Source organism: Procambarus clarkii, chromosome 18 (genome assembly GCF_040958095.1).
Source record: "Procambarus clarkii isolate CNS0578487 chromosome 18, FALCON_Pclarkii_2.0, whole genome shotgun sequence".
Classification (NCBI taxonomy): Eukaryota; Metazoa; Arthropoda; class Malacostraca; order Decapoda; family Cambaridae; genus Procambarus; species Procambarus clarkii.
Genome location: NC_091167.1, coordinates 42,908,288 through 42,933,171, shown reverse-complemented (window position 1 = coordinate 42,933,171; position 24,884 = coordinate 42,908,288). Strand labels below are relative to the sequence as shown.

At 41.7% G+C, this 24,884-nt stretch overlaps 1 protein-coding gene across 1 annotated transcript in view; it reads left to right on the top strand.

The window, feature by feature from the left end:
• LOC123754637 (glutamate [NMDA] receptor subunit 1-like) overlaps positions 1-23,945 on the top strand; it is a 40,243-nt gene extending 16,298 nt beyond the window's left edge. Inside the window, exons 2-11 of the mRNA XM_069326549.1 lie at positions 2,830-2,930; positions 4,333-4,423; positions 6,691-6,849; positions 12,253-12,332; positions 15,880-15,992; positions 17,950-18,164; positions 18,605-18,760; positions 20,626-20,732; positions 21,756-21,910; positions 23,682-23,945. Of these exons, the coding sequence (XP_069182650.1) occupies positions 2,830-2,930; positions 4,333-4,423; positions 6,691-6,849; positions 12,253-12,332; positions 15,880-15,992; positions 17,950-18,164; positions 18,605-18,760; positions 20,626-20,732; positions 21,756-21,910; positions 23,682-23,749 (1,245 nt within the window). The 3' untranslated portion in view covers positions 23,750-23,945. The remainder of the gene's footprint in view (positions 1-2,829; positions 2,931-4,332; positions 4,424-6,690; positions 6,850-12,252; positions 12,333-15,879; positions 15,993-17,949; positions 18,165-18,604; positions 18,761-20,625; positions 20,733-21,755; positions 21,911-23,681) is intronic.
• The last annotated feature ends 939 nt before the right edge of the window (positions 23,946-24,884 follow it).

Here is a 24,884-nt window from a genome sequence, read left to right as displayed (position 1 = left end):
GTGTTTGTTGGCAGTTAGCCACAGATGGACTTTATTTAGCTCAGTATTTACTGTGGCATTTAGAGCAAGGGGATCAGGACTGGAGTAAATGAAGGTTGTGTCGTCAGCAAATAGGATTGGTTTGAGGTGTTGGGAGGCATTTGGAAGGTCATTAATGTAGATGAGAAAGAGGAGAGGGCCAAGTATGCTGCCCTGGGGAACACCAATGTTGATGGGTAGGGTGGGAGAAATTGTATTATTCACAGAAACACATTGGAGCCTGTCAGTAAGGTAGGATTTGAGGTATTGTAGGGAGTGTCCTCTGACACCATAATGATGTAATTTAAGAAGAAGGTTTTGGTGGTTGACAGTATCGAAAGCTTTACGCAGGTCCACAAATAACCCAACAGGGAACTCATTTTTATCAACAGCTGTATGAATCGAGTTAAGCATACTAATAAGTGCATCGTTAGTGCTTTTTTTGGGCCTGAAGCCATATTGGCAAGGGCTAAGTATATTGAGTTTGGCTAGATATGAGTAAAGCTGCTTATAGATTAGTTTTTCAAAAATTTTTGACAAGTTTGGCAGGATTGATATAGGTCTGTAGTTGTTAACATCTGTGAGATCACCACATTTGTGGACAGGCGTTACTCTCGCTTTTTTTTAGAATATCTGGAAAGGTTTGGAGTTCAAGTGACTTGTTGAAGAGCAAAGCAATAGCAGGGGCTAAAGATCTGGAGGCTTTTTTGTAGATTAAAGTTGGTATCTCCTCAAGGGCACCAGACTTGGTTTTAAGGGAAAGGATTATCTCATTGACGTCAATGGAATTAATAGGCTTTAGGTACAGAGACTGGGGATAGTTCCCTGTAAGATAGTCCTTAATGTCAGTACTGGAAGATGGAATATCATTAGCAAGGGATGAACCAATGGAAGAGAAGAACCTATTGAACTCAATGGCAGAATCAGAGGCTGAAAGCTGACCATCGTTATTAGACAGGAGAGTCGGTTTGTTATTTAAAGACTTCTTTGATCCCAATATTTGTGAAATTGTTCTCCATGTTTGTTTAATGTTGCTCTTTATTTGGGTAAATTTATCTTCGTAGTATTTAGTTTTGGCTCGTCTAATTATCTTAGATAGCAATAATGAGTAATTCTTTGAGAATTCTTTGGAGACAATCCCTAACCTATACTTTTTCTCAAGGTCATGTTTTTTATTAATAGATTTAAGTATTCCCTTTGTAAGCCAGGGATTGTTAAGCCTTTTGGTTGTGACTTGTTTTGTAAGCATAGGACAGTGGGTATTATAAAGGCTAAGAGTTATTTGAAGAAAAGATTGAACTGCTAGGTTGATGTCCTCTATGTTACCTAACTCGGACTCCCAGTTGACATTATCAGTAGCAGTTATAAAATTGTCTATAGCAGTTTCATTGTGTAGTCTAAAACGTATCTCTCTTGACTCAAGAGGTGGTTTGCTAATGTTAGTTAAGAGAAATGTGGGGTAATGGTCTGTAGTGCTATCGGTGATTATACCTGATTATATATTATACCGGTGATTATATATGCTGTAAGCTACTCCTGCAGTTCCTCCAATCAGCTGCAATGAAATCCTCCTTAAAGGTCAGTGAAGCTCTCTCCACACGCTTCACACAACGACGTGTAGCTCCCTACATTACTCGAAGATTCACTATGTTCCTGGAGTTCCACTCCTCAACTTGAAGTCCTGCACCACCTTGCAGTTCAGCTCCCACTATGAGTTTTAGCTCACACTTGAAGTCGATACATTACATTCATACATATCATACATTCTCTCTCTAACTTCTCCCTGACAAACCGTTGTAGTTCTCCTACACAAACCTATAAATCCATCAGCATGCTATAATAAACGTTTTCCTAACAAGCATAATTAAATGTATTCACAGAAAATAAAACTCCTCCATCTATTGAAACACTATTGCGTCGTCGCGACGGTCCTCCCCCATCCTGGGCGGGTCCACATGGGAACATGTCCAGACACGTCTCAGGGCCGCCTCCCTCAGGCAGTCAGCATCTGATCTTCGGTGAGAGCAGACGTATCACTCCTCCCTCCAGGATATTTTTCCTATCTCTTCTCTTATTTGAGCTCACTAGCTCGATCAATAAAATATATGTGCTATATACATAAACACTAGCCATGATCGCTGGGCACACGATCAAGCACAGGCAACCACTGTAACAATTGTTAAATTAGCTCTCAGTTGCAGCTCCCAGATGGGTCCTCTAAGACATCCAACAAAGTTTCTTTATGGCGGCCTCACAGCTCTTCTGCTCCTGACTTGAGTACATTAAGTCGTCCAACAGGCTTCACACATCAACGTCTGCTTGATTCCTCACTCTTGCAGGAAAACACAGTTAAGGTGCCTCCTCTGCCAGAAGCTCAACAAAGCACAACCCTCTCTCACGACTTCTGTGACTCAAGTAAGGTCATGACGCCCTGCAAGCCCCACGTCATGTCACCAAAGTATCGACATCTCATTTCATGTCAATTATTTACATGCTCATCCTCTGCTCATATTTTTAAATTATTCACTGACATTTATTATATATTTACTGTATATATCTTTCCTCTGACTTCTCAATCAGGTTCAGATTGCCGAATAACTCTCTCTGGGGTAGACTCGTTCCCCCCAGGCTACACGGGGTCATAACACTTGCTAAGTACCCCATGGCTTGTCAACTACAGTCTTCACACTAGCGTGATAATAATGAACAACCAGCAACCTTTTCGTTTGTATTAACTGCATGGAACATTAAACACATTAAAAATACAATACAAAATTAGTAATATTAACATTGAGTTTATTCTTGATTCAGTTTCCAGGTTTTATCAGTGTGGCCAAGACGAGGGGTCAAGTGCAGGCGTGGGGGACCTTGGTACACCTCCACCACATCCTGGCCTCCTACCTCAACACCTGGTATGTACCTCCACCTCCACCTCCTCCTGGCCTCCTACCTCAACACCTGGTATGTACACCACCACCTCCACCTCCTCCTGGCCTCCTACCTCAACACCTGGTATGTACACCACCACCTCCACCTCCTCCTGACCTCCTACCTCAACACCTGGTATGTACACCACCACCTCCACCTCCTCCTGGCCTCCTACCTCAACACCTGGTATGTACACCACCACCTCCACCTCCACCTCCTGGCCTCTGTTAAGTCCCGCTAGTATCGCTGTGTTCATTCTATCTTCACAGTATTTTAAATTACCTCCCCCCCCAAATTAATATAATACAAGCCTATATAGTGAGAATGGGGTGAATTTATGCTATGTTAATTATAAAATCAGTTTCCTTATAGGAAACCTTCTATCAGAGGTACTGTTTGACAACTTGCAATACTCTGAAGAACTACAGACTCATCACTGTCTCTCATCTCAACATTAGAGAACACATTGTTTAGCATTAAGGTTTGGGAAGCACCAGTATCTCTCAGCATAACAACTGGCTTCCATTTACCTCTTTTACACATTATTTCTCCTGGAAACATGTAAGGCTGGCAAGTCTCTGCCCATTTGTGATTTACTTCAACACACTTTGAATTTCTACTCTGCAAACCCTTATACATAATTAGACTTACAATGAGTACGAAACCTATTATCAGGGGTTGACCCTGACACACTCACTACAGACTTATTGTTCACATTACTGGGGTGTTGTGTCCCCAACTGTGGTTGCTCACACTTAGGTTTAGCAGAAGAAGAGATGATGGGAGTAGCAGGAGGGTTGGTAACTGGTTTGGTCTGGTAACCAGGTTTATGAGCATGATAATTCGGCTTATGATTAACACTATGAAACTGTGCTCTGAAAGACACTTTAGTAAGTAACACCACCTTCTACTGACTTCCTACCACAATACCTGGTAAGTACACCCACCACCACCCCCCCTCCTGGCCTCCTACCACAACACTTGGTCAGTACACCCACCACCACCACCTGGCCTCCTACCACAACACTTGGTCAGTACACCCACCACCACCACCTGGCCTCCTACCACAACACTTGGTCAGTACACCCACCACCACCACCTGGCCTCCTACCACAACACTTGGTCAGTACACCCACCACCACCACCTGGCCTCCTACCACAACACTTGGTCAGTACACCCACCACCACTCCCTGGCCTCCTACCTCAACACCTGGCGAATACACCAACATCTCCCTCTCTCAATAGGTTCCTGGTCACCCTTAGAAACCAACTAGCAGTACAAAAATAATATTTATATTGTTCTTAGTAAACAATAAAATATAATGACAAAAATAGGTAATTGAAAGGAGACGTTGGGTGACGTTTGACCTGTTGTATACCGACAGCGTGGAGTACGTTATACCGGAGGACCGTCTCTTCGGCTCCCAGCTGGACAACGGCTCCTGGACCGGGGTCATTGGTCTGGTCATCCGCAAGGTCAGTATATATACTTAAGGTCACCTCCTGTGCAAGGTTAGATCAGGAAAACATTTCATTCACTTAAATGAATAAAATGTTATTTTCCATCACACTGGCATTTCACACATTTCTAAAGGTCAACACCAGTAACCAACAGCCAATTAACACATAAGGATATTCTACCCACTTCAAGACCCCGAACCAACATAGGAGCAGCAAGAGAAAATATGGGTCAATAGGCTTTCTGTAGTTACTTACATTCTTATATTCCCATATGCAATTTATACCCATTGTTTCGTGTTCTATCTTTTGTCACCTCACCCAAAAACATTTGTGACATATCACCTCACCCAAAACGAATATAAGCTTGAAATGATATGTGTAAACCTGTCTTTGAAAATGTGAGAAATCCTTGCAAAACGCTTTTAGGCATTAAACCATATATAAAAAATTAGAAAATGAACTTTGGAGAGTTAATTTTTCAATTACCCCCGACAGTGAAGAAAAACGTAAGAAATATTGAGAAGATTCGTGTTAGAATCTTTAATCTTACCCTTTCGGTCATATTCAACAACATATGTTTACAAGAAAGACTGTTACCAAAATATACATACACACACACATACACACACACACATATATATATATATATATATATATATATATATATATATATATATATATATATATATATATATATATATATATATATATATATATATATATATATACACACACACACACACACCTAGGGAACATACACACATGTTTGTTGCACCGTTGCACGACACAAGACGTCAGCAGCCTCAATGACATGGGGGACCGGTCCCAACACTGCAGGAGGACCCCGCACCCACATCACCTCCCAGCACAGCCAGGACAAGCAGTGGGGAGTGGGGACGAAAAGACAGGAGCCACAGGAAAAGGCAGAGGGTCAGGCGCAGAAGATGGAGTAGCTGAAGACGGTGGAGACAGAGAGGGAGCAGCCTGGGGTTCTACAACAGCACCAGGAATGCCATCAGGAACAGTACACCCAACCGAGGACGGCACAACCTCCGGAGCACAAGCCCCACAGAGATCAGGTGCACCGTCCGACACAAGATGCGACACAGCTGCCAAAGGCTCATCCACAACCTCACCCACTGGTTTCGCCTCCACAGCTAGCGGTGGGAAATCTTCCTCACGAAAAAGATTCACCGGAGCAACGACATCCGCCGAGCAGCCAGCAGCCAGGTGGCCTATCAAACCACAGCGAAAGCAGGTGCGAGGTAGATGGGAGTAGTAAACGTGGATGTAATATCCAATGAGCCGCACCGAGGACGGGATGTCCAACCACAGCCGCATCCCGAGATTGTGTATACTAGTCTGGACACCCTTAACTAAGTAATTATCAAAACGAAGGCACCAAACCGGGAAGGCTATGTCTGGACACCCTTAAGTTTCTCGGTGGAAACCATACTAATCCTCACACTCATGACAGTTCCAAACCGCCCAAAATACCTACGAAGTAGCTCCTCCAGGAACTCCAGGGGCGCACCTCGAATGCTGACAAAATGAGAGCACCACTCCGGTCAGAAACAGTCACCGTACCAGCAGGGGCAAGGACCGTCCCCTCGTAGCATCATAAAAAACACCCGGTAGTCTTCCTCCTCAAACTTCACAATGGCCCGATGCGAGGATACCAATTCCACACCATAGATACAGAGACACGCAGCATGTCACACAAAATTAATTCCACGGCAGGATAATCGTCCCGTCCAGAACGAACGTCCAGGCCCACCGAACGAGCCCGCAAAACAGGGGAAATCTGTTTTGATTTCTCCATCAGGCAAGCCACGTCAACAAAGACGAGTGTTAAACCACCACGCAAGCTGGACAACTACTGAAGCACAGGTGGGCACCTCCGCACCCCCTGGCAGCAGGGCCGGAACTCAGCGGCCGGCCGACGAAACTAGCAGTTACACCTTACACACAACAGATCAAGAAATGTAATAATAATGCAGAAAAATACCGTACATTAACTAGAATTCACGTGTATATAATGCTATTTCAAATACCGCCAAGTGAGTTACATTGTATTAGAAGTACCTTGACACTTTAAGATATGATCTCAGCATATCCAGTCTGAACGGGCTAGGCTCGGTCATAACTGGGAGCAAGTAAATATACATTCACAGTAAATATACAACTAAAAGTTGCCTTGGGATGTTTGATATGATTATGATTGTTGTAAGCAGGAGGTGTTGTCAAGGAGGTGGGATCTGACCTAAGGTTGTGTGCGGCAGGAGGTGGACATGTCAGGCATAGTGGTGAACATCGACGCCGGGCGGATGCAGGTGCTGGAGGCCAGTGTGGCGCTCTACATAAACGAGAAGCTCCTCTCTTACAAGCGGCCCGGCCCTCATGCAGACCTCGCAGGCTTCCTCAAGCCCTTCACTGCCACGGTAACCTACAATTACGATTAATAAACCAATAATTATTTCAGCATTATGTTTACAAATACGGTAATATTGCCTACATATTATTCTTAAGTTTTCCAAGATGCATATGGTATGTAAACATTAAAAAGAATAAAGACATTGCATGTAATATATATTAATAAAGACAAGTTTATATCATACATTCATCGATTAATAAAATAACTTTATTCACATTGAATGAATTGATGACCAAAAATATTTAGTTCAAATAATGTATTTATACACAAAAGTACTTGTTTTTTTTTAAATGTGAGAACAGTAAAAATTATATTAAGAATGTGTCTATGAAATACTTTGTAATGAATGTTATATGAGCATGTCGGTCAGATGGGAAAGTTCTTGAGTACTTTCAGTGCAGTACAAGTATTGTGTCTGGTCTGGACAAGAATCAAATGCTTATTTTGTCATTAAAATCAGAGAGGATTTGTAACCAAATTTTCTCAATGTTAGTACTGGTATGTACAAACTTGACCCAGTTTTAAGTTACAATATTGCACAACAGTTTAAGAAAAAACTATGATAGTTACATTGTCTCATAACAATATTATTTTAATATTTTATGTAGGTTCAATGAGGCTTTTTCTTTAATCTTTTGTTCTTACCGCTTAAATCCTTCTGATCACTCTAAGCTAATCTATACCTTTCTCTGGTTAATTCTTTCCCAACAGGAGATGGTGGTCAGGATCTAGTGTCTGCCTCCACTCTTTCCTTGTGATTTCTTTCAGTCAGGTGTTGACAAAGGCCCAGATCGGCTGAAACGTTCATCTCTCTTTCCCATTTCTCTGTGGATTTTTCGCATACAAATGATCAGTGTTTAGTGATCGTCAATTGCATGCATATATATATATATATATGCATGCAATTATGTAATATATATATATATATATATATATATATATATATATATATATATATATATATATATATATATATATATATATATATATATATATATATATATATATTACACACACTAAAAGAATAGGGGTGGTAGGGGAAAAAATATCAAAGTGATCAGTAAGGATCCACAGGGTCTTTAAGTACTCATTATTTTCTTCTCCAAGGCTATGGGTCCCTACACTTGCACCAGAGGTGGTACCCCTTTTAGGTAAATAAAAATGGAAATGTTCGTTTGTTCAAAATCGCTAATCTCAGAAAGTTCTTTACCGATAGCTTTGAAATTTTCACACAACGTTCCATTCGCATCCGAGCGAGTTTTTATATAAATACTAATTAGATGTCATGTCAATGACCAGAAAAAAAAACATGCTTTTTTTGAAAAACTGTTTTCCATGTGAGGGAAATCTTCGGAACCTCTTTACCGATTGCTTTGAAATTTTGACACAACGTTGCATTCGAATAGGTGCATGTTTTCTTTTAATTTCCTACTCTATACAGGCCTCACCTGTGACGGGAAAAAACATGTTTTTTGTTTAAAACAGCGCCATCTGTTAGACGTAAGAGCAACACTCACTGTAATCTCCGAAAGTTCTTCACCTATTGCTTTTAACTTTTGACACAACAGTCCATTCGAATACGTGCATATTTTTATATACCTACTATATAGATGCCACACCTGTGACAGGTAAAAAACATCCTTTATGGAAAAACAGTGCCATCTGTTGGATGTAATAGAAACACACGTTATCCTAAATATGTTACGATTCCATTTCAATGTTTCCGATTGCATTGATAAATTGAATTTTCATAGACTTAGATTTATTTTAATTTTGGTTTATTTCTATTGTGTGACATTGCATTGGAATCGAGCTGTGTTGTTTACAATACCGTTCATTACGTAAGTATAAGTATAGATGCCACACCTGTGACATAAAAAAAAAATATATTTTTTTTTAAGAAACAGTGCCATCTGTTGCACGTAAGAGCAACACACACTATACTAATTATGTTACACTTCCATTTCAATGTTTCCAATTGCATTGACAAATTGAATTATCATAGATTTCGATTTATTTTCGTTTTGATTTATATATTTTGTGTGACATTGTGTTGGAATTGAGCTGTGTTGTTTACCATACCGTTCATTTTGTGAGTATAGTTTATTTTTTATTTTTTCATTGTTTTCCATTTCGTTTTTTTTACTGTTTTTCTAATATTTCATTGATGGGAACATCAGATCATTTGATGTTCCCAATTTTCTGATGGGAACATCAGACCATTTGGGAATGCTTCAGATGAGGGAGTGGGGAATGGTGGGAAAGACGATAGGACGGGAGTGGAGGATTTTGGGGAGGACGAGAGGACAAGAGAGGGGGTAAGGGTGGGGAGGACGAGAAGACGGGAAAGTTGGGGATGGTGGGGATGAGGGAACAGAGGAATTGGGAATAGTGGGAAGGACTAGAGGACAGGGGAGTGGGGGATGGTGAAGAGGATGAAGGGACAGTGGAGTGGGGAATGGTTAGAAGGACGAGGGAATGGTGGAGTGGGGGATGGTGGGGAGGACAAAGGGACGAGGGAGTAAGGAATGGTTGGGAGGATGAGGGGAGAGGGAAGGGGGGAATGGTGGGGAGGACTGGGAAACAGGGGAAGGTTGCTGCTGACTCAGCAACGCACGTGCGTTGCTGAGCCACAGCAATGCGTGGCCGGGTACAGCTAGTATATATATATATATATATATATATATATATATATATATATATATATATATATATATATATATATATATATATGTGTGTGTGTATATAAATGGAAATGTTCATTTGTTCAAAATCACTAAATCTCCGAAAGTTCTTCACCGATTGCTTTGAAATTTTCACACAATGTTCCATTCGCATCTGAGCAGGTTTCTATATACATACTATATTGATGTCACGTCTGTGACGGGAAAACTTAAAAAATAAGTTGTGTTTTTCATGTGAGAGAAATCTTCGAAACCTCTTTACCGATTGCTTTGAAATTTTGACACGACGTTGCATTCGAATAGTCCCGTGTTTTTATACCTACTATCTACATGCCTCACCTATGACAGGAAAAAACTTGCCTTTTTTTAAAAAACAGTGCCATCTGTTGGACGTAAGAGCAACACACGCTGTAATCTCTCAAAGCTCTTCACCGATTGCTTTGAAATTCTGACACAACATTCCATTCGATATACGCGTGTTTTTATATATCTGCTATATAGATGCCACACCTGTGACAGGTAAAATCATTATTTTTTCAAACACAGCACCATCTGTTGCACATAATAGCGACACACAAGCTATACTAAATATGTTACAAATTCCATTTCAATGTTTCCGATTGCATTGATGAGTTTAATTTTCATAGATTTTGATTTATTTTAATTTTTATTTAATTATCTTGTGTGACATTGTGTTGGAATTGAGTTGTATTGTTTATTATACCGTTCATTTCGTAAGTATAAGTATAGATGCCACACCTGTGACAGATAAAAACATTATTTTTTATGAAACAATGTCATCTGTTGCACGTAAGAGCCACACGCTATACTAAGTATGGTACGATTCCATTTCAATGTTTTCAATTGCATTGACAAATTAAATTTTGATACATTTCGATTTATTTTCATTTTGATTTAATTATTTTGTGTGACATTACATTGGAATTGAGCTTTGTTGTTTACCATACCGTTCATTTCATGAGTATAGTTTATTTATTATTTTTTTCATTTCGTTTTTTAATTGTTTTCCTTATATTTCAGTGATGGCAACATCAGATCGTTTGATGTTCCCAATTTTTTATTGGAATATCAGATCATTCGGGAATTCATCGAACAAGGGAGTGGAGAATAGTGGGGAGGACGAGGGGACAGGGGAATTAATGGAGATTGGTGGTGGGAGGACAAGGGGACAGGGAAGTGGGGGATGGTGGAGAGGAGGGGGATGGGGGAGGGGGGGGGGAATGGTAGGGAGGACGAGGAGATGGGGGAGAGTGGGGAATGGGTTAGGAGGACGAGGGGACGGGGAGGAGGGAATGGTGGGGAGGACTGGAAAATAGGGGGAAGGTTGCTGTTGCTCAGCAATGCATATGCGTTGCTGAGCCACAGGAACGCGTGGCCGGGTACAGCTAGTATATATATATATATATATATATATATATATATATATATATATATATATATATATATATATATATATATATATATATATATATATATATATATATATCAAACGTCATCGAAGCAGCCGGACAATGGGAAACCATTGCACACCCCCAACCCCGACCACAAGCTCCAAAAGACCACAAGCAGGCCCATTGGGATAGCCCCAAATTGGAAAAGACTGTCACAGCAATGATAAACAACGCAGATGCTGAAAACAAAGCCCGCCTCCTAGCGGTAACAGCACCCCACGCTGGGGATTTATTATTTGCTATGCCCAATGCAGCCCTAGGAACTCGCCTCAGTCATGACGCTCTCCGCGTTGGAGTTGCCCTTCACCTTGCAGCCCACATCCTCACCGAACATAGGTGCATCTGCGGAACTGCGATGGCAGACCAATATGATCGTCATGGTCTGGTATGTCGTAAATCACAGGGTAAAATTGCAAGACATGAAGAAGTCAACGACATCATCAAGTGGAGCTTCACCACAGCCCGTTCCCCGGCACAAAGAGAACCACACTTATCCAGACCTAACGACCCTCAGAAGCGCCCAGATGGGGTCACCTTGCTTCCTTGGAAGGATGGTAAGCAAGTGGTGTGGGACTACACGTCCGCTGCTACACTGGCCAATACCTACCTCCACTACAGCACACGTAAAGGGGGTGGCGCTGCTTCTTTCAGGGAACTGCAGAATATTATCAAATACAGAGGTCAGGCACACTACTACAGCTTTGTTCCGATCAGCTCGGAGACCCTCGGTTCGTGAGGAAAATGTGCATTGAAGTTCCTGAAGGACTTGGGAGACAAATTGATCAGAGCTACAAAAGATCAGAGAGCAAAAAGTTTTATGTTCCAGCGCCTCAGTGTTGCGATTCAGAGGGGAAAATGCCTGTTGCGTCTTGGGCACTAGTCCAACTTCAGAGGAATTCGAAGAAGTGTTTGACTTGCAACAATGATCGAACCCGTCTGTGACATTCATCAATGTTTCCCATTGTCGTGTTTTTCAAGAGATCCATAAACTTTAAGCACTTTTTGTATCAACCCATGTATATCTTGTAACCATTAATACATAATAAAGCACAAAAAAACACAAAAGGAAGGGGTAGAAGGAGAAAAGCACACAGAAACTGTATTGGAGGGGACCCAAACATTCCCTCTAATGCGTTATGTGTGGTTTCCTCCGAGGCTAAGGTCCCCCTTCTTCCAGCCAGAGGTGGTACTCCCTTCCTATTATATGTATATAATCTTGAGACAGTGACTTACAATAATGGTAATATTGTTCAGATGTGGAGTGTGGCGGCGGTGGCGGCAGTGGTGGTGGTGGCGGCGGTGGCGGCGCTCACCCAGAGTGTTCCCAGCTCCCTGTGAGTCACGTCTTTAATGCCTCACATTACCTTATACACGTATTAATACATGTATTAGACATTATTTCTTACTTTGGTAAGAGAACATTTATTTAATACTTCTAACAATGATAAATGAATTATCTTTACATTTATTTTTATAAAGGCGTAGAAATGTATTTAGTTTTATAAATAAGGTTTTATTGATAAGGAAGGCCTATAAGGTATTAAGGTATGCTTTTAGATATAAATAAATGTGTTAACATTTAGCTACTAACTAAAGCTAAATGCAGGTCGCTTTCTGCATTTCGGCGCTTCCTGCAGGTCGTCGTTCAATCCCCGACCGTCCAAGTGGTTGGGCACCATTCCTTCCTCCCGTCCCATCCCAAATCCTTATCCTGACCCCTTCCCAGTGCTATATAGTCGTAATGGCTCGGCGCTTTCCCCTGATAATTCATTCATTCATACTAACTCAAAGTCAAATACAAGATGAAGTATTTGACAGTCTTTAAATAACTTACAAATAACTTATATCAAGAGACGCTGATTGAGTCATTGTCTTAAATCTATAAAAATAAAAATGGAAATGTTTGTTTGTTCAAAATCACTAATCTCCGAAAGTTCTTCACCGATTGCTTTGAAATTTTTACGTAACTGTTCCATTCGCCTCCGGCCGGGTTTTTATATACATACTATACAGATGTCACGTCTGTGACGGATAAAAAATATGCATTTTCTGAAAACTGTGTTTTTCATGTGAGGGAAATCTTTAAAACCTCTTTACCGATTGTTTTGAAATTTTGACACAACGTTGCATTCGAATAGGCGCGTGTTTTTATATATCTACTATATACATGCCTTACCTGCGGCAGGAAAAAACATGCTTTTTTTTTTTTAAACAGCGCCATCTGTTGGACGTAAGAGCAACACACGCTGTAATCTCGAAAAGATCTTCACCGATTGCTTTGAAATTTTGACACAACGTTGCATTCGAATATGCGCGTGTTTTCATATACCTACTATATCGATGCCACCCCTGTGACAGATAAAAACATGCGTTTTTGAAAACCAGCGCCATCTGTTGCACATAATAGCAACATGCACGGTATACTAAATATGGCACGAATTCCATTTCAATGTTTCCGATTGCATTGATATATTTTATTTTCATAGATTTCTATATATTTTATTTTTTATTGAATTATTATGTGTGACATTGTGTTGGAATTGAGCTGTGTTGTTTACCATACCGTTCATTTCGTAAGTTTAAGTATAGATGCCACACCTGTGACAGGCAAAACTATGCTTTTCTTGAAAAACAGCGCCATCTGTTGCATATAAGAGCAATACACATGCTATACTAAATTTGTTACAATTCCATTTCAACGTTTCTGATTGCATTAATGAATAGAATTTTCATAGATTTTGATTTATTTTCATTTTGATTTAATTATTTTGCGTGAATTGCGTTGGAATTGAGCTGTGTTGTTTACCAGACCGTTCATTTCGTGAGTATAGTTTATTTGTATTTTTTTTTCATATTTTCATTTAATTTTTTAACTGTTTTTTTTATATTTCAGTGATGGGAACATCAGATCACTTTATGTTCCCAATTTTCTGATGGGAACATCAGACCATTTGGGAAGGCATCGGACGAGGGAGTGGGGAATGGTGGGGATGACGAGGGGACGGAAGTGAGAGATGGTGGGGAGGACGAGGGGGACAAGGGAGGGGGGGAATGATGGGGAAGGACAAGGGGACGCGGGAGTTTGGGATGGTGGGGACGAGGGTATGGGGACATGGAGAAGGGTGGGGAGGACAAAGGGACAGGGGAGTGGGGCATGGTGGGAAGGAAGAGGGGATGTTGGAGTGGGGAAGGACGAGGGGACGGAGGAGTTTGGGATGGTGGGGACAAGGGGATGGAGGAATGGAGAATGGTGGGGGAGAACAAAGGGACAGGGAAGTGGGGCATGGTGGGAAGGAAGAGGGGAAGGTGGAGTGGGGAATGGTGGGGAGGACGAGAGGACGGTGGAGTAGGGAATGGTTGGGAGACCGAGGAGACGGGTGAGAGGGGATTGGTGGGGAGGACTGGGGGACAGGGAAGGTTGCTGTGGCTCAGCAACGCACATTCGTTGCTGAGCCACAGCAACGCGTGGCCGGGTACTGCTAGTATTAAATAAATGGTTAGAGATGTGTAGAGTACGTGGAAGTCAAGTGGTCAGCCAGTGTTGTGGTGATCTTGAACGGTGGTCAGGCAGTGTTGTGGTGATCTTGAACGGTGGTCAGCCAGTGTTGTGGTGATCTTGAACGGTGGTCAGCCAGTGTTGTGGTGATCTTGAACGGTGGTCAGCCAGTGTTGTGGTGATCTTGAACGGTGGTCAGCCAGTGTTGTGGTGATCTTGAACGGTGGTCAGCCAGTGTTGTGGTGATCTTGAACGGTGGTCAGCCAGTGTTGTGGTGATCTTGAACGGTGGTCAGCCAGTGTTATGGTGATCTTGAACGGAGGTCAGGCAGTGTTGTGGTGATCTTGAACGGTGGTCAGCCAGTGTTGTGGTGATCTTGAACGGTGGTCAGCCAGTGTTGTGGTGATCTTGAACGGTGGTCAGCCAGTGTTGTGGTGATCTTGAACGGTGGTCAGCCAGTGTTATGGTGATCTTGAACGGAGGTCAGCCAGTGTTGTGATGATCTTGAACGGTGGTCAGCCAGTGTTGTGGATGATCTTGAACGGTGGTCAGCCAGTGTTGTGGTGATCTTGAACGGTGGTCAGCCAGTGTTGTGGTGATCTTGAACGGTGGTCAGCCAGTGTTGTGGTGATCTTGAACGGTGGTCAGCCAGTGTTGTGGTGATCTTGAACGGAGGTCAGGCATGGTAGTGGTGATCTTGAACAACGGGACACTTCATGGGTTACTACCATCGACCTGTCGTAATTATAGCTACACGTCTATTGACGGAAATTTGTAGGATGCGAAAATAACATCACGTTCAAGTATGTTTATTGAGACAAGAAAAAAATACATCGCAAAGGGATAGAGTAGCTTAGGCTATTTCAACCCCCCCGAAAATAACATGATTATACTAAGTTGTAGTATAATCGTGTTAGTATAATAACATGATTATACTGAGAGTTGCTGGTGTTTAACAAATTTATTCTCGTATTTGTACCAGCATATTTCAAGCTGTCAACAGTGGACAAGTTTAACATTCATTCTTCATGACTTTAACCATGTTGTCTGCTTCACGGGACGCTCCTTACTCCTTACCTCTGTTACAATGGGATTCAGTGAGGTTTACTTCTGTTATAATTGGGTGCAGTGAGGTTTACCTCTGTTACCATTGGGTGGAGTGAGTTAAATTTTCTATAGAGTGTGAGAAGTCGTCAGGACAACATGGTTGCTGGAGGAACTACTGGGTCGGGCGCCTGGGGCCCGGATCACTTTACTGAGCGGAAATATTAACATTTTGTTATCATTTAATACTGAAGAGTTAGTAGATACGATGGTCTTGTTGGGTTTTGTGGCTTGTATTTATTTTCCTGCACTTAAAATTACCAGTAGACCTATGCTTTCAGGGAAGGTTTGTCTGGTGGGAGAGGAGCAGACGGAGGCGGGGAGAGGCCGGGGTCCTGGACGCGCGCGCTGTGGCAGGCCTCGCTCTGGACGGTGTCCGCCCTTCTTGGAATCTGTTAGTACAGTTGGATACGTCCTCGACTCATAATCAGGGTTTGATTCCCAGGCAAGCTAGAAATAATTGGGCACATTTTCTTCCATCTACTGCCGCTGTTTACCAAGCAGTAAATAGTGTAACAAATATGGGCCCTGCGAATGTAACGACTATGGTTAGAGCTTCCAGCCATAGAAACAAAGCTCCCAGGTGCAACATTTGGCAACTCCCGAGTTGTTACATAACAAAAACTAACCTGACCGGTGAGTACTCTCCTCGAGCACTCACCCAAACGCCTGTGGAAAGTGTGCGTAGAGGTATTGTGCTTCCTTCCAGATTGTCGAAGGGACTCCTGCACTGTTGAAGGATCCAGCGTTTCAGTTGTTTCCTCCATACCACTTTCTCAAGGGAGTGTTGCCTCAGAGATAGGTTCGAGAGATAGAATGTTTGACCCAAAATCCCATCGGCACACAAATCGGGTAACACTTTGAGATTCACATCATGGTAAGTTTCTCCTTGCAGTTCAAAAATTTACAGAACATTGACCCAGGAATTTTGAAGAGAACGATACAGTAGCCATAGAAACTGCCCCATTGTCAGGATAGACGAGTAACCCAGTCTGCTCGGCAATATTCTTATGAACAAAGTTATCAGAGCTACCAGTGTCAATCAGTACACTGACTGGAATCCCATTGATCTTAGAGCTAAGCACTTATTTATTGAGCCATGAGGGTGAAGTCCCAGCTAAAGTAGCAAGCATAGCAACTGAATTCTGGGTGTTTGAAACACTGTTAGTCTGTTTCAGAGATCGACAGACCTTAGCATAATGACCCTTGTTCTTTCAATTCATACACAGAAGCACTTTAAACCACTAGTTGTAGCTGCAGAAACTGTGTCAACTTTTTCTTCTACACTTTCTTGTCCACCTGAGCCTTCCAGGTCTAATGAGTGTCACGGCAGCGTCTGTAGCTCCTGGCTGAACATAAGAGGCAGAAAGTTTTTGTGCCGTTCCTAGAGTAGGAACCTGGTCAAATGCTGACCGTAGGTCTAAAGTTTTATTTCCTAGTAAGCTCTGCCTTATTGTGGCAGAACCTAGTCCATTAACGAAAGCATCTCTCACATTCCATTCATCTGGTCTGTATGGGTCTCGAACCCTGGACCCCATGTGTGTGAGGCCGAAGCTCTATCGAATGGGTTATGAGTAGTCTTAAAAAATAGGTTCCAGAAGCAACATCCTGCTGCCAAACTGGAATTTTTTTCCTTTTAAAGACTATTCATAACCCTTCCCTGAAACGCTATGCGTACTAGTGGCCTTAGGTGCTAGCTCTATCTATAAATCCAACATTATGTTTGTAAATCAACTATGTATGTACTTTCTGGAATAAAATTTACTTTACTTTACTTTAGAGCGTCGGCCTCACACACGTGGGATCGACGGTTCGAGACCCAAACAGCCCAGCTGAATAGAATGTTTATGTCCACGGAAGTGTGGATGGTAATTTACATCTCTCACATAGTTATCGCGGACCCTTGCAGCAGTCACGGCTTTGAACTGATAATCTTTAGCTAATAATCTACCATCTAGTCTGATGGTAATAATCTACTATATCACGTGTTTGTCTTCATGTACACATGTGCTAGTCTTCATGTACACATGTGCTAGTCTTCATGTACACATGCAACCCGTTCTCGCACTTTCTTATAGTCAATATTGACTTATTAAATACGTGCATATGTGACATACTAATTTATTGTGAATATTTTAGTTTACCTTGAAAAGCTTCATAGAAAACACCGGTAAGGTCGGTGTTTTCTATGAAGCTTTTCAAGGTAAACTAAAATATTCACAATAAATTAGTATGTCACATATGCACGTATTTAAAAAGTCAATATTGATTTAAAGAAAGTGCGAGAACGGGTTGCCACATGTGCTAGTCTTCATGAACACCCGTGTAAGGCGTGGTGTTGGTGCGGGCAGCGTCGTGGTGGTGGCCCCGGGGAGCGAGCCAGAAGGTGGTGGCGACGGTGTGGTTGCTGGGGGCGCTGGTGATCAGTGCTGTCTACCGCTCCAACCTGATGGCCATGTTGGTCAAGCCCAGCCTCCGTCTCCCCTTCAACACCCTCGAGGAGCTCCTCCACACCAAGATCCCCTGTTACGTCACCCAGGGCACTGTGCTTCATAGTGAGATCCTTGTAAGTTACGTCACCCAGGGCACTGTGCTTCATAGTGAGATCCTTGTAAGTTACGTCACCCAGGGCACTGTACTACACCAGGACACACACTCTCCCTACCCTTCAACATCATCCTCATCTCTTTTTTTCCAAGGCAATTTTTTATTTATGCTCTCCCATTCTTCATGTTACATATTCATTTGCAGTATATATATAAGGGCATTTTGTATTATACAAAGACTTCATTATTACATACTATTTCATGCATCAGCTCTGAAGCACATCACTTTTTCCTCGGGAGCTTTAATGTCCACAACACACACCATTGTTTGGCAAGGCCATGAGGCTTCCTCCAGGCATGAGCCTTGGCATAGTATCCAATTGACCTTTACCAATCACTTACCTATATTTATACTTATTTAGCTGAGAGAGTAATGTTGTAAAGCGTATCTGTGGTGCAGGGAGCAGCGCCAGGCAGCCAGCTGTACCGCCTGAGGCAGCAGATGGTGAGCCACGGGGACGTGCTCGCCGCAGAGAGGGACACAGCCCTGGGGATACAAGCCAGCTTCTCAACCCGCTATGCTGTCTACAATTCATTTCACAAAAGCTTCTCTCAGGTGAACTCATTTATCACTATTAAACATTTGGGAAAGAGGTGAGTACTTAGTCGAGTGGCGTCCACTATCCATATACCATCAGAGTTGTAAAACAATGAAACAGAGTTGTAAAACAATAAAACAGAGTTGTAAAACAATAAAACAGAGTTGTAAAACAATAAAACAGAGTTGTAAAACAATAAAACAGAGTTGTAAAACAATAAAACAGAGTTGTAAAACAATAAAACAGAGTTGTAAAACAATAAAGCCGAGTTGTAAAGCAACAAAACAGAGTTGTGAAGCAATAAAACAAAGTTGTGAAACAATAAAACAGAGTTGAAAAACAATAAAACAGAGTTGTGAAATAATAAAGCCGAGTTGTAAAACAATAAAACAGAGTTGTTAAACAATAAAACAGAGTTAAACAATAAAATTCAGTTGTTAAACAATAAAATAGGGAGTTGTAAAACAATGAAACCGAATTGTAAAGCAACAAAACAGAGAGTTGTAAAGCAATAAAATAGAGCTGTAGGACAATAAAGTAAAGAGTTGTCAAGCAACAAAATCATTGTAAAACAATAAATGCTAGTTGTAAAACAATAAAACCTAGTTGTAAAACAATACAACCTAGCTGTAAAACAATACAACCTAGCTGTAAAACAATACAAGCGAGTTGTAAAACAATAAATAGAACAATAAAACTGAGTTGTAAAGCAGTTGTAAAACAATAAAACCGGGTTATAAAACAGTTGTAAAACAATAAAACATTTGTAAAACAATAAAACAGTTGTAAAACAATAAAACAGTTGTAAAACAATAAAACAGTTGTAAAACAATAAAATAGAGGGTTGTAAAACAATAAAACAGTTGTAAAACAATAAATCAGTTTTAAAACTTTAAAACAGACTTGTAAAACAGTTAAACAGAGTTGTAAAACATTATAATGGTGATGAAGAGTCACAATAACGTGGCTGAAAGTGTTGACCAAACCACTCACACTAGAAATTGAAGAGACGACGACGTTTAGGTCCGTCCTGGACCATCATCAAGTCGTGTGTGATGGGACGAAGGAGACAAGAGGGCCAGATTCACGAAAGCACTTACGCAAGCACTTACGAACGTGTACATCTTTCCTCAATCTTTGACGGCTTTGGTTACATTTATTAAACACTTCACAAGCATGAAAACTTCCCAGCCAACTGTTGTTATTGTTATAAACAGCCTCCTGGTGCTTCGGAGCTCATTAATTGTTTAATAATTGGAAACAAAGTCGCCAAAGATTGAGAAAAGATGGACAGGTTCGTAAGTGCTTTCGTGAATCTGGCTCCCTTAAGGGCATTAGCTCCATAACATGGAGTTTTAAAAAATAAAATAGTTGTAAAACAATAGAAAGTTGTAAAACAATAAAATGGTGTTGCAAAATAATAAACTAGAGTTGTAAAACAATAAAATGGTGTTGCAAAATAACAAACTAATTGTAAAACAATAAACATAGTTGTAAAATATTAAAACAGTTGTAAAACAATAAAATCGAGTTGTAAAAAATAAAACAAAGAGGTATGAAACAATAAAACAGTGTTTTAGTAAAACAATTAAACAGAGCTGTAAAAAAATAAAATAGTTTTAAAACAGTAAAATAGAGTTGTAAAACAGTAAAATAGAGTTGTAAAACAATAAAACAGAGTTGTAAAACAATAAAACAGAGTTGCAAAACAATAAAACATCAGTCAAACAATAAAACAGATCTCGAACACAGCCTGCTGTGCCCTTCAGGCACATTATGTCACATCTTTCTGTAAATCAATTGACATTACTTGTTATAAATCTCTCAAGTTTTCATTATCAAGAGAAAATAGAGTGATATAAATAATGTTTGACCTGTACAGAGCAGGAGGTGTCCCCTGTACACGGCGTCTGAGACCTTCTTCAGCAGCAGCTCTCTCTGCCTCGTCTTCCCCAAGGGCTCCACTCTCCTCCATAAAATAAACATTGTGTAAGTACAAGTACTTGCGCTGTAGAGGAGCTGTAGAGGAGTACCGAACTCTTAGGAAGTGTTCAGACAGGGCGTGTTTTTTTATTTTCATTAATAATCTGAGCTTAATAAATCTTGTTTAGAATTTATAGTTTAATGGAATTTCCCCCAACGCTTATTATATATTCTGTTGTTGGTCTCAAGACCTCATGACTAGACACTCTGCCAGCCAGCAAGCAGTTATTTAATATCGCATATAATCCCTTTGTACTTTGATTTAGTCCACCCTTAACGTAAATCTTATCCCTCCTTGTCAGATAACTGGGATCCATTTTCTGGGATTACGCCTAATTGACGGTATCCTGCTTCACCGTCAACTGGGGGAATTATCCAGTGGGGTGGAAATAGCAGGTGGCGGCGTTATTTTAGAGGTTTGCAGTGTAGCATAGAAGGGCACACGGTGTTCTCGGGTCGTGATATCTAAACGATCAAATGTTCTAGATCTCGAGGAGTTGTACTGAAGGTTACACCGCAGAACACTGGTCTGGAGGATTACTTAATAATGACCAGAATTTAACCAGTGATGTTGTCCAACCCCCCCCCTCTCTCCCCCCCTCCCCCGTTACATCTGTTTGACGTAGGCTTTCAGCAGATATGTTTAGTATGATGTTAAATCCTAGATTTTCTCTCTACCTAAACTTTTAAGAATTTTATCTCTAGTATGATATTTTGTGTTCGCGGCTTCCTGTTTCCTGAACCTAGCATCATTACTTTGCATTTACTCGAGTTAAACTCTAGTAACTATTGGTTCTACCATTATTTGAGTTTATACAACATCTTGAAGTGTCTTGCTGTTCTCTCTCATCTTTCTCGTCCTCGTAAGTCTTGCATCATCAGCAAACATTAAGAGAAATAAGTGTGCTTCCTCCGGACATAATTTACATACATCAGGAACATACTTGGCCTCTGTGTATAATGTTTTAAATTAAATTTACTAATCTGAATTTGAATGCGTTTCTTTCTGAATTACATGCACGTGTGGAGTGTGATGCGCCTCCGTGAAGCTGGAGTGTTGGAGAAGCTGTATGTTGACGGCGTGCCCAACGCCAGCAGGTGTGGGCGCCCGGAGACTGTCCCCACCTCTCTCAGACCACTACAACTGGCTGACTTTTATGGTGTTCTGTCTGTCTGCTGTGGAGGTGAGGACCACGCTACCTCCCACACACACTTCCCCACACCCTAGCTCCGACACACCTTACCCACACACACTTCCCCACACCCTAGCTACCACACACCTTACCCACACACACACTTCCCCACGCCCTAGCTACCAAACACCTTACCCCACACACACTTCCCCACACCCTAGCTACCACACTCCTTACCCACACACACTTCCCCACGCCCTAGCTACCAAACACCTTACCCCACACACACTTCCCCACACCCTAGCTACCACACTCCTTACCCACACACACTTCCCCACGCCCTAGCTACCACACACCTTACCCACACACACACTTCCCCACACCCTAGCTACCACACACCTTACCCCACACACACACTTCCCCACACCCTAGCTACCACACACCTTACCCCACACACACACTTCCCCACGCCCTAGCTACCACACACCTTACCCACACACACACTTCCCCACACCCTAGCTACCACACACCTTACCCACACACACACTTCCCCACACCCTAGCTACCACACACCTTACCCCACACACACTTCCCCACACCCTAGCTCCGACACACCTTACCCACACACACACTTCCCCACACCCTAGCTCCGACACACCTTACCCACACACACTTCCCCACGCCCTAGCTACCACACACCTTACCCACACACACACTTCCCCACACCCTAGCTACCACACACCTTACCCCACACACACACTTCCCCACGCCCTAGCTATCACACAACCTCCCCAGAAGGGGAAACAGGATCTGTGGAATTGATTTGAATGCCAAAGAATGATTAAAATTAGAATATCTTAGAATATACTAAACAAAATATTAGAATATACTAAACAAAAGGAATGTTAACAGCAAACTTAGGTGTCTAGAGTGATAGTAGTTATATCCAGTGTTCTTGTACCTGACGTACAAGTCATTCGTTTCCCATATTATCAAAGAAGACAGTTGAACCAAGCAGCTAACACATAATTACATTCTACCCACTTCAAGACCCAGAACCAACGCAGAGACACCATCCAGTAACCCTACCTAAGAAACATAAGCTCCTCTGTTGATACATTTAATACCCAATTAATACCCCCCTTGTTATGGCATTCATCCATCACCTCACCTCAAAGAGTATATAATCCGGTGTTATACACAGTAAAATTGTCTTTGGAAATGTAAGGTGTACCTTGCGAAACGCATCCCCTAGGCGTCAGACTATAAGAGTGTAAAAATTAACTTTGGGGAGGTAATTTTTCAACATCCCTCGATAGTGAAGAAAAGCATAAGAAATATTGAGAAGATTCGTGTTAGAATCATTAATGTTACCCTTTCGGTTATATACATATATATATATATATATATATATATATATATATATATATATATATAAAATATATATATATAATATATATATATATATATATATATATATATATATATATATATATATATATATATATATATATATATATATATTATTTATTTATTTATTTATTTATACTCGACTGGGATCTAGGCTAATTGAACTGGGAACAATTAATTAACCTGGGATATGGGTTCTAGTCTAATTGATACAAGGGACCCTAAAGTTTCCAGCGCCTCAGCGTGGCGATACAGAGGGAAAATGCACACTGTATTCAGGGTTCCTGCCCGCCATCTGACGAGCTGGAGAAATTGGACAACCTTTGATAATTAACTTTGTACCTTATATGTAACTCCTTTTTTTGTAATAAAATTTAAATAAAAAAATATTCTAATTTATTTATTTTTACAGGACTATTACTTGCAAGCTTGATATTCCTTCTGGAGATGATGAGTGGTGTTTGTAAACATGAAGGTTAACAGTGGTGATGGATGAGCGGCCATAGTGGTGATGGATGAGCGTCCATAGTGGTGATGGATGAGCGGCCATAGTGGTGATGGATGAGCGTCCATAGTGGTGATGGATGAGCGGCCATAGTGGTGATGGATGAGCGGCCATAGTGGTGATGGATGAGCGGCCATAGTGGTGATGGATGAGCGGCCATAGTGGTGATGGATGAGCGTCCATAGTGGTGATGGATGAGCGGCCATAGTGGTGATGGATGAGCGTCCATAGTGGTGATGGATGAGCGGCCATAGTGGTGATGGATGAGCGGCCATAGTGGTGATGGATGAGCGGCCATAGTGGTGATGGATGAGCGGCCATAGTGGTGATGGATGAGCGGCCATAGTGGTGATGGATGAGCGGCCATAGTGGTGATGGATGAGCGGCCATAGTGGTGATGGATGAGCGGCCATAGTGGTGATGGATGAGCGGCCATAGTGGTGATGGATGAGCGGCCATAGTGGTGATGGATGAGCGGCCATAGTGGTGATGGATGAGCGGCCATAGTGGTGAAGCCATCATCACTAACACCAAGACTACGCGACCATCCTGGGCCCCCACACTGTCGTCTGCACCAAGCATCACCTGCCATATTAGTACACCCTGATGGTTATGCTGGCCATATTATTGTATACAACCTTCAGCAACAATATTACTCAACTCAAACATTAACAGTACTGCGTAGGAATCATATCACGCTGCTCAGACTTAATTTTGTTCACAATAGACGGTTTAAAATAAGTCTTTTGTGACTTTTAATATCTACGAGCTCTGCTTCCCATCGCTCATTGAAAGCCTTACCCAGAACACGATCCGCTAACCGCCTTACATCCAGGAACCCCAATTATAATTGGGTCCAGGAACCATGGAGGAATGGCGCCACATCTTCCCATGCCGCCTGCGCCATTCTTGAATTAGATCTAGGTATCCCCATCTCTACTGTCAAAACTGTATTGGTCCAAACACTCAGGTCTGATAGGAAAGAAATTACTGACTCCCAACGACCTGAAAGTACTAATATTAAAAGCTATGATTTGTTGAGATCTGAAACCTATATCTATGGACAGCACAAAACGTCGACCAGACTGTGCGACACAGTGGTTGCCAGGA